This window comes from Pleuronectes platessa, chromosome 6 (assembly GCF_947347685.1).
Source record: "Pleuronectes platessa chromosome 6, fPlePla1.1, whole genome shotgun sequence".
Lineage (NCBI taxonomy): Eukaryota > Metazoa > Chordata > Actinopteri > Pleuronectiformes > Pleuronectidae > Pleuronectes > Pleuronectes platessa.
Genome location: NC_070631.1, coordinates 3,905,676 through 3,920,206, shown reverse-complemented (window position 1 = coordinate 3,920,206; position 14,531 = coordinate 3,905,676). Strand labels below are relative to the sequence as shown.

General features: G+C 48.5%; 1 protein-coding gene across 1 annotated transcript in view; it reads left to right on the top strand.

Annotated features, from left to right (window-relative positions):
- The window catches only part of plxna2 (plexin A2), a 141,256-nt gene that overhangs the window by 42,467 nt on the left and 84,258 nt on the right, over positions 1 to 14,531 (top strand). The window contains 1 exon segment of the mRNA XM_053423986.1: positions 1,617 to 1,751. Within this exon segment, the coding sequence (XP_053279961.1) occupies positions 1,617 to 1,751 (135 nt within the window).

Below are 14,531 nucleotides of genomic sequence, written 5' to 3'. Positions count from 1 at the left end.
TCTCCGTGCACATTTTTCTGATTAAACGTGTTTGCGTAAAAGCACAGTTAGTATTCTGCCTGGTGTGTTGTTGTAACCTTGTTGTAGTTTGTATGTGTGTGTGTGTGTGTGTGTGTGTGTGTGTGTGAGCAAATGTGAGTGTAGAGGCCCCTGGACAGCGGTGAGAGGCTGTGTGATAGCGATCTGATTCAGATGAACTGCAGGCTTGCAGGGGGAAGGTCGGGTTATCTTGTGATCCCTGGTGGCAGCCTGCTCGGACACATATCACAGTGTGACAGACCGCTCCTAGGGGGCGCACACACACACAAACTCACACATGCACGCGCACGCACGCACGACAACCACACAACTGTCACAGTGGTGAACAGAACAACCCAGGGCTAGCCGTCCACCGTGGTCTCCCTCCACTCTGCCCTGTCACTAACCAGATGAAGACTGGCACGGCCCCCACATCCTGCCTTTCTAGTCCTATATGGTTTTCACATATGTCCCGTGTTCCGTGTTTGGATTAGCCGGCCAAGGTCAGACGTAGGTCAGCCGTGGAAGTCTCCACCACTTTGAGCTCGGCTCCTTGACTGCCCTGCATGCTGTCGTGCACTCGGGGAACCCTCAAGCTTTGAAGGCAAAGCTCGAGGGGCCTTGTGTGAACTTACATCTCATTTTTATTACTTGACCATCCAGCCATTTGACACATGCATACAAACACAAAGGCCTGTGTGTGTGTGTGTGTGTGTGTGTGTGTGTGTGTGTGTGTGTGTGTGTGTGTGTGTGTGTGCACATTTGCCCACATACCCTCCTCCCACGTGCCCAGTTCATCTTCTCTTGACAGACATGTGACCTTGACTTTCCCCTCTCTGATGTTTTATCGAGAGTCTGGCTGCTCTTTGATGCTGTCACCATCTGAATGGATAGATGAATGTTTGGGCGGAGTGAAGCAGGCGGGGATGGACAGATGATAGAGCCATCAGCTTTCTTGGGGGGGGGAGGAGGGTCCAGTGACACGGGGAGACATCTCTCACGCCCAGCCTCACGAGCAGCCCCATGCCACCGCTCAGGATTTACTGCCCTGGTTTCGTTCTCTGGCCGTAAGGATCTGATGAATAAAAAGAAAAGAGCAGGTCAGGGGGGGTCACGCCACTGGGAGAAGTCATTAGAATCCTTCGGTGCTGTTTTTTCCCTTTCGTTGCGAGGGTGGTCCTGGCCTCGGGTTCAAAGCGTCACGTTATAAAACATCATTCATCAGGAGAAACAGGAAAAAGAAAAACAGAGCTGAGGTTTCACAGAGGTCCAATAATACCAGGAAAATGATTCCTCACGGTCTCTGTAACCTCATCCTACTCGGGACCACAGAGGGCCGACGTCATATAATAACACGAGTGGCACACATTTCTGGCAATAAATAGAAAGTGCTTGAAAACCAAGTTTCTCTTCAGTCAGCCCTCTTGTAGTATCCCCCCCCCCCTGTCTGAAATGACAATGATAAACAGTTTTTACAAATCCTATTTGACCCGCGCTTGTCATCCCTGTCAATCACTCCTCGTCAGGTTTTCTTCCCCCTGCTGTCACGTTGATATAAATAGACAATCATTGACCTGTTTGCTTCCTGTGTTTTGCAGATTCGAGTGGACGGGCCTCCTCACGGCGGCGTCCAGTACGAGACGATATCGGTCATCAAGGACGGCGGCCCGATCCTGAGAGACATGGCCTTCTCCCTGGACCGCAACTACCTCTACGTCATGTCCGAGAGACAGGTAGGTGTCCCCGAGGCACACACACGCAAAGCTGCTGATCGCTAAACGTTAAAGTGCCCTTGTGGGTGAGAATGGATGGTTTAAGTGTGTGTCTGTGTGTGTGTGTGTGTAAGCGCACGTATGTTTAAAGGCAAGCCAAAGTGTGTGTTTGTGTGAGTGTGTGTGTGTGCACTCCAGCAGGGCGGCCCACCTCTCAACATCACCACCACTACCACCCTCTGTTAGCTATAAATAACCCAGGTGGCACAGCAGGGGACGTTGTGACAGCGTCTGATAATGAAGAAGAAGAATGAGGGCAGGGAGGAGGAAGGAAGGAAAAGACAAGGCACACAACCGAGAGGCAGAGAGATGAAGGGCACTTCTCGGCTGGTTGGTTGGTCGGTCGGACGGCTGAGGCAGAGGAGGATGGGAGGAAGAGTGATGAGGTAGAAGAGGGACAGCTGGAGGAGTGCGTGACTTAGAACGAGTAAAGAGAGACACTCGTGGAGAGAAAGAGAGACGGAGCGCAAGGTCATCCTTTCATTTCATTTCTAATGAAGTGACACAGCGTTGTGGGGCAGGTGGGAAGAGGCTGATAGGCGTCAACGCAACTGACATACTGAGGAGGAGGAGGAGGAGGAGGAGGAGGCGAGGGGGCACGAGGGTGGAAGGGGACACGACGGGAGAGTAGAGGTGAGGAGACGAGAAGGAGAGGAGGAAAACGTGGTCGCTTAGAAAAAGTGATGAAAAGAGGAGGAGAAGTGACAGGAGGAGAAGAGGAGCAGCTGCAGGGGGGGGCAGCCCTGGAGACTGAAGACGTGTGAGGTGGTAGATTGTCGTCCTCTCTCCTTATCGCTGCTTTTAACACACTCAACAACTGGCTGGCCCGAGCTCACAGGTGGGCTGTGGTGTGGGGTGAAGGAGCTGGTCAGACACTGGTGTCCACTGCTGGGAGAGGAGCAAACATCCACTGTTCTGTTCTGTCCCCTTGGAGAGTGGGACTAAAACTTCACTGTGCTGCGGAAGGATTAGTTGTGTTATTGATCCTTATCAAAAACAAAAGGGAAATAATAAAGCGACTGAGAAGTTGCTCAGTTTGAGTCACTCGCCTGTTGTCAGAGTAAAACCATTAAAATGACCAGTAAGAGCTCAGTCCTTAATAATACTTCTGATGAATCCCTTTTATTAATATTTACAAAGTATATTCATGACATCTCTTTGTGATATTGTTAACTTTAGATCCGGTTGGTTGTGGTTTCACATGTTAAATTCAGGATTGGCTGTTCGTCATCACCTCCCTGGGATTTATCTACTTATACTTGACATTGATTGGTTAATAGACGGACATGCATGTTTGAATGGAGAAAGTGAATGAACCGGTTCATTTGGTAAATAATTCTCTCAAATGAACGTCCCTGTCGGAGGTGAAGACCAGAATCAATCCTACGAGCTGCTTCCGCTTCTTTTTCTTCTTCTACTCTTTAATGCAGTCTCAACTTCCTGCAGTTAGTCGGACAGTGATTTTCCAAATTTCAAAGACAGTTTATTTTGGTCCAGACCAAGTTAGTCAAAACGTCTTATATGTGTTTTTATGAATATTTCCAGTATAAAAATCCCAGTGTTCCCATTCCATGCACAAACCCCCACGTATCTGATAGTGGGATGATGACTCTGTTGCCGGGCCTGACGTGAATCCCCCCAGTCAGGGAGAGTTTGTTCTGATTCTAAAGTCTGTTTTCCCATATTTACCGAATCCTTTATTCCTTCTTATTCCGTGGATGAAACGCGCTTTTGATGTTGAGCTCATAACTGGTAGTCATCTGAACGAGAAGTGATGTTGGTGAATATTATTAGTATTCAGAGGATTCGACTCTTCTGTCTTCTCTCCACGGGGGGGGGGGGGGGGGGGGGGGGGGTGCTGGAAGCAGACAGACACACACAAACTGAAACGCTCTCAACTGCTCTAGGGACGTTGCCCTGCATGTTCAAGGAGGCAGCTATAGTTAGACTGGGAGCTGCACCTGACAAACTGGCAGGACTGGAACTGCTCATTCAGACCCTTTTTTTAATAAATGTGTCAAGTGAGAGGCCATGTTTTTTAATATGTGATTCTGGACGGATGCAATTTGATTTATTTAGAATCTAATCTGTGATGTTTCGAGCCTCAAAGCCTGGGGCGTCTCCAATGTCATTTATTTGATGAGTCTGGAAGGAGCTGCTCATACTAAATGTGTTTCACACTAAGTGTATTCTCTGTGATGAAGCCGCTCTCTCTACACATGGGGACACATTGAGCTTCTGTGGTAATGGACACCGAGCTGCATTTTCCAGTAAATCCACTGGAGCTGTGAAATCACCGCAGCCACCTTGGAAATGTCCAAATCATCGGTTTGACCTTTCTTTCCCATTGTTACCCTAAATGTCACCTCGAGCTGCACATTGGAAGTTCCACGTCCAGGACATCACATAGACCCACCTCCGTCCATGGGCCTTGCTTGTTCCCATGTGTCTGTCTGATGCAGTCTGAGGCCAAACGCATTGGTGCTGGGAGACGGCGAGAACAAAGGAGGGATGATATCAAACAGGAACCGGGGCAGATTTGGCTCCAGTTGCATTTCCTACTCTGAATAACAAAGAGGCCCTCTGTGTTTGGCACAGTGGGAAAGGGGAGAATACAGAGGGCGCAGGAAAGAGACAGACACTGGAGGACAGAGGGAGACAGAAATTGGGAGAGGGTAATATTTGCTGAGCCGAGGCCGTGCTCCAGAACCTGGACTCGTGCTCCCTGCAGCCCTCACACCTCTCTGTGTGTGTCTGTGTGTGTGTGTGTGTGTGTGTGTGTAGCGGCGAGGCTGAGACTCGTGGGATGTGTGAAGCCTCCGTAAATACAAACATGCAGACAGGCACCCACAGGGACACACACAGACACACACTCCTCTCATGCATACACACACATATACACACATCCTCCCTCAGCTTTCATTTGCATAGGTACCGACATAATGCACCGGCTCTCCAAAATCCCATGTACACGACGTGCACATAAAAAAAAAAAAGAAAAGAAGACTATAATTACAGACACATGCAGGCACCAGTCTCCCAATCAGTATTCAACTGGGATCTCGGAGAGGCTTTTCATCCAGGCTCTTTCTCTCAGCCCGCGTGTGTATAGATTACACCTACTGCATATGTATAGATTATTCTAGATGGGCTCTTACTCCACTCGGCTCCAACGCCTACCCAGAGTTATCTCTCGTCATGTGAAAGAACTTTACTCTCCCTCTCTCTCTCTCTCTCCCTCTCTCTCTTTTACACACCATCCTTCACTCGGCCCCCCGAACACATTAAACTGCTCCCTCTTTCATATACACGATCCATGGTGCTGCCATGTTAAACGGTGCTTTTGCTTTGTAGATGTAATGACAACAGCATCCACCATATTAACGACGTGGTGAAATTTGCCCAACGCGAGTCAGTGCAGTGGAACTGATGAAAAGACCTGGCTCAGTGACTTCCTCCTTCTCCAGGAGCAGTATGAGTTGTGTGTTTGTGTGTGTTTGTGTGTGTGTGTGTGTGTGTGTGTGTGTGTGTCTTCCTGTAGGGTGCTGTATCATTACTGACAGTCCTGAAATACATAACAGCAGGTTTTCATCTCAAGATTTATCTCCAGACATCTGTGTATATCCATTTTTTGTGCCTGTATTGGAGGAAAAAAAAGAAAAAGGAAAAACATGTTTGTGGTATTATCTTCGGATTTTCACAGGATTCTCGTTTTTGCAGGCTTTGTGTCTTCCAGCTGTCCCTGTGCATCCTGCGGTTGTGTGCCGATCCATGTATGGATTTCTGCCAGATCACATGTTTGAGTCATGTTGTGTGATTCTTTGTGTGCGACTATGAAATAATACAGCGATTTCGGTTCGAGGCTGAGTGCCCGGCGGCAAACGCAGTGATGGGGGGGGGTCATAGTCATTTCCGGAAATTCAGCTGAGCTGCCTCCCAGACGTCCCCCTCTCCTCCCTCTCCTCCCTCTCCTCCCTCTCCTCCCTGTCTCCCGTCTCTTGTCTCTGTCATCTGAAAATCCCTCTGAAAGGTCTCACTATCCTGAAAACACCTCACTGCATTTAATATTGCATCAAAAGCTGTCGATTTCAAACTGAATACTTCATGTTCCTCTGCTCAAACAAAGCCCACTACGTAGCGTCTGCCCAAACTCCATACGGTGAAGCGCGCGGCGGGGGGGGGGGGGGGGGGGGGGGCTTTAGGGTTTATCTACTGTAGAAAAGCCCATGCTTTACATACAGGCAGATTCACTGAGCCTGCAGCGGAGCGGCCACGACTCCAGCAGAGGCTCTAATCAAACAGGTAGACGGAGGATTCACATGTGAGCGGCAGCTGGAGCATCGTTAAACCAGCTGCTGCTGCCAGCTCATGCAAATTCACTCGGATGAATTTGCATGAGCGCTTTGCCGTTCACCGACGAGTCCCCCTCTCTCGCTTTTCTCCAAAATAAATGGGACCTCACCTGGTTCTTCTCTCAACGTCCTGCGTTTGTACTGTTCTGCTTTTTGGGGGGGGGGGGGGGGGGGGGGGTCAGGCCAGTGAAGGGACAAACAGAAGGACTACACACCTCAGGCCTTTATTGTCGATACACACATCAATGCAGAACAAAGGGATAAATGGTCTTTCGGGGGGGGGCTGGATTATCAACGTTTATCACGAGGCCTTGTTTTCCGTTCCCTCTGTGGTCGGTGCTGTTCCTGCCGCTGGCACCCAGCAGCAGGGTTCCACACCCACCGCACACGGCAGAGAATCAGTGTCCACATTATATATCGGCTGCTTTGGTCAGTGGCCGGTCCGCTGAGCCCGAGCTGTGATGTATTATTCATGGAGAAACAATCAAGATTTAACATCTGAAAGCTTCTTTTTGAAGTAATACCTGTGGCGGAGGCCTTAGTTCTGCCTGGAGAGGTTTTTTGAAAACACCTTAATAAATAAATGCACACACACACACACACACACATACACACACACACACACACGCTAAGAAAAATAAAGAGGGTACATTTTGTATCATGTCAGACGTAAATCACAAGGAAGAAGAGAGCTGTTGACTTTGTAATGGAGCTCGTTGGTTTTTGTAATGGTTTACGGCTGTGGCTCAAACCAGTACATAATGGACCCTAACAGATTTAACAGTGGTCCCAGTGACACAGTGGCCGTCTCTTTTATAAGGATGAGTGTGAAATTCCTGCTAGCATGACCGACTGAGGGACACCGAGCCCGGCTTGTAAAACAGACTCGTCTTTCATGGACAGACGCACACACTGTCCTCCCCCTATAGAGGCGTCCAGCCATGTGCTGCTGTCACTCTCCAATACACTTCTTCCCTCTTTAGTAAACATTACCCCCCCCCCACACACACACACACACACACACACACACACACACACACAACCTCCAATTCCTCTCTTCTTCATCCTCCCTCCCTCGGCCGGCTCCACGTATGGAACGGCAACATTACAGCTCACAGATTATCACACAAGAAGAAAAGAAGACCTCCTTTTTTTATTTTTTTCAAATCTGGCAATTTCTCCCAGGTGCTCAGCTGTGAAATTTGAAATCCATGCATGAATTCTTTCGTCTTCTTTCAAGTCTTTTTTTTTTTGGGGACCCTCAACTCAACCTGCTCTCCCTCCAACGACCCCCCCCCGCCCCCCCCCTGCCTACCCAGTGCTTTCTGGTTCTCCTTCCCCTCTCCCCCCCCATTATCCCCCAGTCCCTTTGTTTGCCCGGTGTGGTTAGATTGGGGAGGAAATGGGTTCAGAGCCTATCAAGACAAGAGGAAATAGGATTCATTCACACCTCGTCCTGGCTCAGATTAGCTGACAGGCTACCGGCTCATCATTATGCAGGATTCTAGTGTGTGTGTGTAACATGCTGGTTTCATGTGTTAATGGCCACGGAACACACGGTGGCTTGGAGCCAGGCCTTCCACTGTGCACTGTAGGTGTTGTGGCTCACGCAGACTTGAAGCGACCGGCAGCCATGTTGGTCTGGGGCTGTTTGTTTCATGTGTTTACTGTCTACACCCTCCAGACTGAGGAGATTGGACTGGCTCATGTCCAGGCCACTTATTCAAACAGGCTTTTGTGTGTTATCCTGGATGTTTGGGTTTGTTTTCACTGTAAAAGCCCAGTTCCTATTCTTATCATATATGTCAGCGTTTACGGGAAGTTGCTTGGATGAGGAATAATAATCCAGAGGGGAAGGAAGGTGTCTGGAGAATGAACACTTTTTATCTCCTTCTCTTGAGCCCTTTCTTTCCTTTCTTCTATTTGATTGTTTCTGGAAACCACTACCTCAACGAGTGTTGCCTCGCCGTCCCAGTGACCCCGTACTGGCCTCGGGGCAGCCCGACTAGCCTGAAGCTACCAGAGAATGAACAAGACCAAGGGTTTGACCTCTGACCCTTATCTCTGTGTTTCTCTCCCGTCTGTGCATCAGCGTCAGTCCAACAAATGGTCCCGCTAACTCGACTACCCACCGCTACAGCCCCACAGGTATCAAGAGTCTGCTGTGATAGATGCTGAATTCATTTAGCAAATCTTCTCACTCCTTCTCGAGTTTTATTTCCCCCCCAACTGAGGCTCAGAAAACCAGAACTCTGAATGTTCTCCTCTGTTACTTCTGAATGTGAAATGCCTCTCTGCGTCCCACAGGAGGTAAGAGGGATCTATCTCTCATAACTTCCTGAATGTTCCCCCGATTCCCCCGTTGAATCCGTGGTTGGGCTTTGCGCTGCATGAATTATGAAGAAAGGTAAATCAGACCTAAAGTAGATCTTCAACTGGGGTCAAATGGGGTTCGTTTTTTTATATGGAACAGCTGGGAATGAAGAGATGCCGCTCACACCAGGCAACCGTGAAGAGTAGAAGTGAGAAGACAACATGTGGATCCCACATCTGCATTTTATTTCACCCTGGATAGATCCACACTCGGGAGCTGCAGCTTGGAAACTCGGCCGGAGATGCTTTGCTGCTTCCCTCTACTTGATATTGACACCTGGACAAATTAGGATAAATTCCCCTGTCAATATGCACATGCAGTTTTATTGATGAGGCCATTATGCTCTTCGTTCTTCGGAAGCCGCTTCTCATCCCTGTTCCCACGTGTGAAGCTCCTTTAATCTGCAGCTTCTTCTACACGTGTGATCGTTTCTTTCTCACGTGTGTGTTAGTGTAGTTTGAAGTTATAGATAAAGTTGTTCTTTGCCCATAATTATGTATTTACAGTGTGTAGAAGTTTCTTTCTTGAATTTGTAGGATGTTTTGTTCAAATATTCCATTGATTTATTTGTCATTTTCATTCTAAAGTTTAAATTTGACCCAGTTACGCTGTCTGTCCTCAGTCTCTCATAACATATGAACTCCAGCTGTTGAATAGAAAGTTCTCTACAAGTTACATGGTCGTTCAGAATGCGTGTCCGTGTTACACAAACCCTTATTCCCTGTCTGAATCAGAGATGTTTGGAGGATTGTGTGCACATGTTGTGTTGACATACATGCTCCGTGTGTTCGGCGTAATGTGCGTGTGTGCTCTCCATCTGTTTACTTCCTGTCTCTCAGCAGCGCGAGGTCGGGGGGGTTGTGGGAAGTTCAAGGGTTGAATGTGTTCATCAAACTGAAGGGGTCCCTCAGCGGGTCAGTTAGAGATGCCCCCCCCCCCCCCCCTTAGTTTAATCATGTTTTAATAAACCGCCATTTTGCTGCAGGTCCACTCTTTGGGTCTCCTGATGACGGATATGAGTGTCCTCGCCCCGTTCAGCCATGTTCTTCCCGTGTTTTACATGTTAGAATGTTCAGCCGCTGTTTGCTAGCTCCACGTGAGCCTACCTAACAAAGGCCCCTCATTTGCATGAGTCCCTTTGCAGGCATTGTTAATTGACTTAAGCCAGGATTAGTGTTAATCAGGTTCTGTGCCCTGGAACCATCGGCCAATCCTAACCTCATTATTTGATAGCAGCACACGTCCTGTCAGCCTCCATCAAGCTGCTAATTAATAGAAGCCTGTGCACCGGGGTCCTCGCCTGAACACCCTCTTACCTCCCGTTCCCCCCATCAATCCCTCCACCCCTCCACCCCCCCCTCTCCCACTTTCACCCCCAAGTCCCAGCAGGAGGTCAGGGCCTCGTAACAAGCTGTGAATCCAGTGACTCGCCCAGTAGACTGTGCTGGCCGACTGCGGAGCTGTCAGCGAACAGGCCCCCCCGTAGCTTGACGTCTGCTTCAGGTGCGATGCTTTCCAAATAGACTCGATCGGGTCAAGTCCAGTATGAATGGATTTCCAGACCAGAGATGTGTGAGACCCTATGGAGGGTTTGTTTGTGTCTGGCTTCATGGAGTGTGTGTCTGCTCATCCTTTAATACCAGTTTAGACCTCACGGCTGTCTCCCCCCCCCCCCCGCCCCTCGCTCACTGGCCCTCTGACATAATATGAGATAATGAGGAAGAGGATACCTGATCCTTAGACTCTCTGACACCTCCTGCCTCTGCAGTCTAACTGAGTTTTCCTTTAGCTGATGCTCCCACAAACACAGCCCCTGGAAAACAACACAAAGAAAGACTCCACGCAGGCTGCACCTTTGTTTCATCGCTGAACCACGGGGAATTCTCGAAATGATCGATACACGTTTGAATGGCAGAATGTAGGAGAATTCATATTTATCGTGTAACGGCAAGAAATTAAAAGTATAAATAGAGTGTACATGTGAATGGAGGTGGTCAATCTTGAGCAGAAACCCCCACTCTAAGCACCCTGGGTAACAAACCCGTCCTTGAACCTGATTAAATCCTCTTATTATCTTGAAACAACACTATTAATCTCTGATTAAGCTGCAGTCTCAGTCCATGTAGTGTTACTGATGTTTATGAGCTGAATTTAGAAGAATATCACTCCTCATTTTCCTTTTCTTTCATTTTACGAGGTGTTTATACGAGTGCTTTGATGCCAGGCGTGTATACATTTGTGTGTGGCTCATGTGTGCGTATGTGTGCGTGTTGTCACTGTGATTCTGAGCCAGAGGAACAGTCCAAGAGCCATCCTGCCAGAATAATCAGCTCTATAATTAAGAGCTGTGAGTGCTGCATGTCAGCCCGTCTCTCTGTCTGTCTGCCTCCTAATGGCCCAGCGTTTCTCTATTTCCTCCCTGTGCCTATGCAGAACGCTCATGACATTTATTGTGAAACTAATGGCTGTGCTTCACTCCTCCTAATTGTAGGCTTTAATTGCAATAATTATTTACAAGCCTAATTAGAGCCCAGAGAGTGTCAGGGAGAAACATGAGTGCCGGTTGAAGGAATCACGACAGGGTTCGCCAGGAACCAGGCAAAGAGTAAAGTGAAAATGTCTGGAACTCTCCCAGTCTCCTGTCTTCTTTTTCTTTTCTTTTTTTTTTTAGCATCTGTCAGTTCCCTTGCTCCTCAGCGCTGAGATGGAGCCGCAATCACCAGATGAAGTGTAGAGTCTTGGGTTGTGAGGCTGAACCCACACACGAGCGGGGAGCAGCAGGCTGAGCCCCGGCCCCGCGGTGGAGGTGTTCAGATGAAGGTCTCAGGCTGAGACTTCCTGTTTGAGACGGACTGACAGCTCACTTCACTGATCCCGCCGGCTGTCCTCTGAAGGGGCGAGCGAGTGTGAATGTGTGCACACATGCATCTCACCTGCATTTGTCACTGAGTACATGTGTGGCTGGTTCATTTGCTGCAGTTTGCCAGAGCCTCAGGAGACCGTCTGTGTGGATGTGTGTGTTTTTTGTGTGTTACCGTGTGATGCAGTCGTGCTTCCAGGGCTGCAATATGCTCTTTGTCTGTCCTTCACAAGGCCAGGCTCAGCAAACAGGCTGCAGCAGGAGAGCTGCTGCTTTTTGATGGGATACCCATGGCAGCACAATCCTTTCTTCTTCCCGATGGAAGAGGTAACACTCTCTCTCTCTCTCTCTCTCTATTGGTTTGCTAGGGTTGTGCAACCCATTCCCTCCTTTTCCCCGCTTCTTTCCCTCCTTTCTCGTCTCTCCTTCTTCCCCTTTTTCTTCTCTCCTGTCAATGCATCGTCCGATGGGAGGACTCAATCCCACAATGCCGTTCTCCACTCCCCTGCGGCTCACTTTGACAAAGCTGTCAGCCTGAGCGCCAGTGATGGATGAAGTATTGTACATGATGTGTGTGTGTGTGTGTGTGTGTGGGTTTGGAGAGTGTGTGTGACTCTCAATCTTTGTATTACAACAGTGTTAAAATAGGTCAGAAATCTTCGGACTCTTGCTGGCAACAAGATTTATCTATATACTCACAGGAGTCAGTAAATCACACTGTTTACATGTCACACCACTTTCATACGTGTGTGAGCCCCGGATCCTCTCTTTACTCTTACAATCATTTCAGTCAGTGTCGAGAGAACCAATCAAATGAGCCCAAAGTAGATGATAACATTCACGTAAAGGGGGACTGTGATGTGAGAAATATTAGAGGACGTTTGCCGTCACTGGGCTGGAACACACTTACACACACACACACGGACACACACACTCAAACAGACAAACATTGAATGAAGATGAATGTGCAGGGATGGATAACATATCTCCTAATGCAATATTTGAGGGAAAATATTAGAAAGAGCACGGGCCAGATAAGGCGTCTGATTCAAACAGTGCATCTCCCGACAGCCTGTTGAAATATTGCCCTTCTTGCTGACTTGTAAATCGGATATTTGGAGCCAGAAGGATCACATGTTGGTAATAGATAGGACCACAGAGTGACGGATGGGGCTGTGCAGGGGGGGGGGGGTTAGGGGATGAAAAAAAACGACACACAACAGTGTTTGTGCTGGACTAACAACTGCCCCTCTACACCCACACACTTTAAGTTCATGCGTGGAACCAAAAAACAGCCGCGTACCTCGGAGGGAAAACACTTAATTATTTGGCACTTTCCCGACGCGACTGGGGAGCCGTTAATTTGTCTTCTCAGAAGCAGCTGTCTGAGAGTCGAGGGATGAGAGGGAGCAGGAGACAGAGGGTGGAGAGGGACGAGAGACGAGGAGAGTGAGACACAAAGGCAGTTTGGGCTCATTATGTTGATTTTTTTTTTTCCTCCTTCTGCCAAACAAAGACAGCCAGGCACTTTCAGACACACCACTGGAGATCAGGCAGCGCTTTCTCTCCTTGCTCACCCCACCGAGTTTCTTTATAGTCGAGTCTAATAATTTCCTCTCTCGGCTGCAGGAGCATGTTTGCCCATAGCCTTTGTCTCTGTGTGTTTCTCATGGAACCCGATTGGATTAAATCACAGGCGCAGTTATGGGGTCTGAGGAGGTCGTTCAGCCTCGGTAACACTTGTAAACTCTCATCAACGTATCAAGTACAGCGGAGGAGTATGCGTGATACACATCTAAACACAAATGTGTGCATATGCATATAAACAGACACACAAACACACACAAAAAGCATGTATGCATGTATACACACTCAGTTTGGGATCAGATTAGAAGTGTCCCTCGCCACCTGAGCCTGGTTACAGGGGCCCCTCCTCCCTGTCTGTCTCTCTTTCACATGTACACAAATTAACATTCACACACACACCCACACACACACAAACACACATGTGCGCGCACAGCCAACAGCCCTGAGAGCAGTGGGGTGTAACCAAACCCTTCATTTGTATGTACATCATGTGCACTGGAAGAGACACTGAGACAAAGAGAACAAACATGCTCACATGCATGCACACACACACACTCACACACACACACACACACACACATACTCGTACAAAAAAATAACCGTACACACTCAGACATGCACTGTGGAGTCCCTCTGTGGATCAGAATTCATTTCTGTCTGCCTCCCCCTCCAAATCAATACCCCCATTGGTCGACAGACAGCCTTAAGTGTGCCAGGGAGGCTCCCCGGCACTCACACCCTCCCCAAACACACACACACACACACACACACACACCCACACACACATGCCTGTTGATGTGTGATGGCCTCTGCTGCTTCCTTATTAACTCCTCACATGCTGACTGAAGCATACACCTCATTACGGGCTGCATTGACAGTCTGGGTCCCCGCTGAGAGACGAGCGCCGAGCGGGCGGGGACACAGACGAGCAGGTACGGGGACAAAAGACAAGCGGTCAGGACACGGGGACAGAAAAAGAAAAGCAGTGGAATACAGCTTGATTAAATACCCACAGGAGAAAAAACATGTACATCTCTAAAGCTGTTTTCTGATATGAACCAGGAAATATCCGGATCCGATTGTCCAGAAGCTTTTTCTGTGGAGCGTTCAGGTGAGGGGGGGTGGGGGGGTGTGGGTGGAGCAGTGGGTCGGACATAACATATACATTCTGCTGTGGAGATCTCATGTTCTTGTTCACAGCACACTGACACCTGCGTCTGCTCTTAAAGCCAAATCATCCTGCATCTTCACAGGGGCTCATTCAGACATTTTCTCACATGGATAATTGAAAGAGAATATCCGGAGTCCAGGGCTCGTCTGGCAGCAGATGTTGAGATCCTGATTGGACTGATTGAGAGACGTCTAGAGACGGAAGTGAAGGACGGGGTGTTAAGTGTTTTAGTAACTAACACGATGTTAATTCAGTCTATAAGTATCACTCAACAAACCACATTCCACTATATATATACATAACTTCCCCCTCAGCTGCAGGTCAAGCACGCTTCAACTCCTGTTCTGTCTCCACTTCAACCATCACACCAGAAGATTTCTACCCACTGCTAATGAAC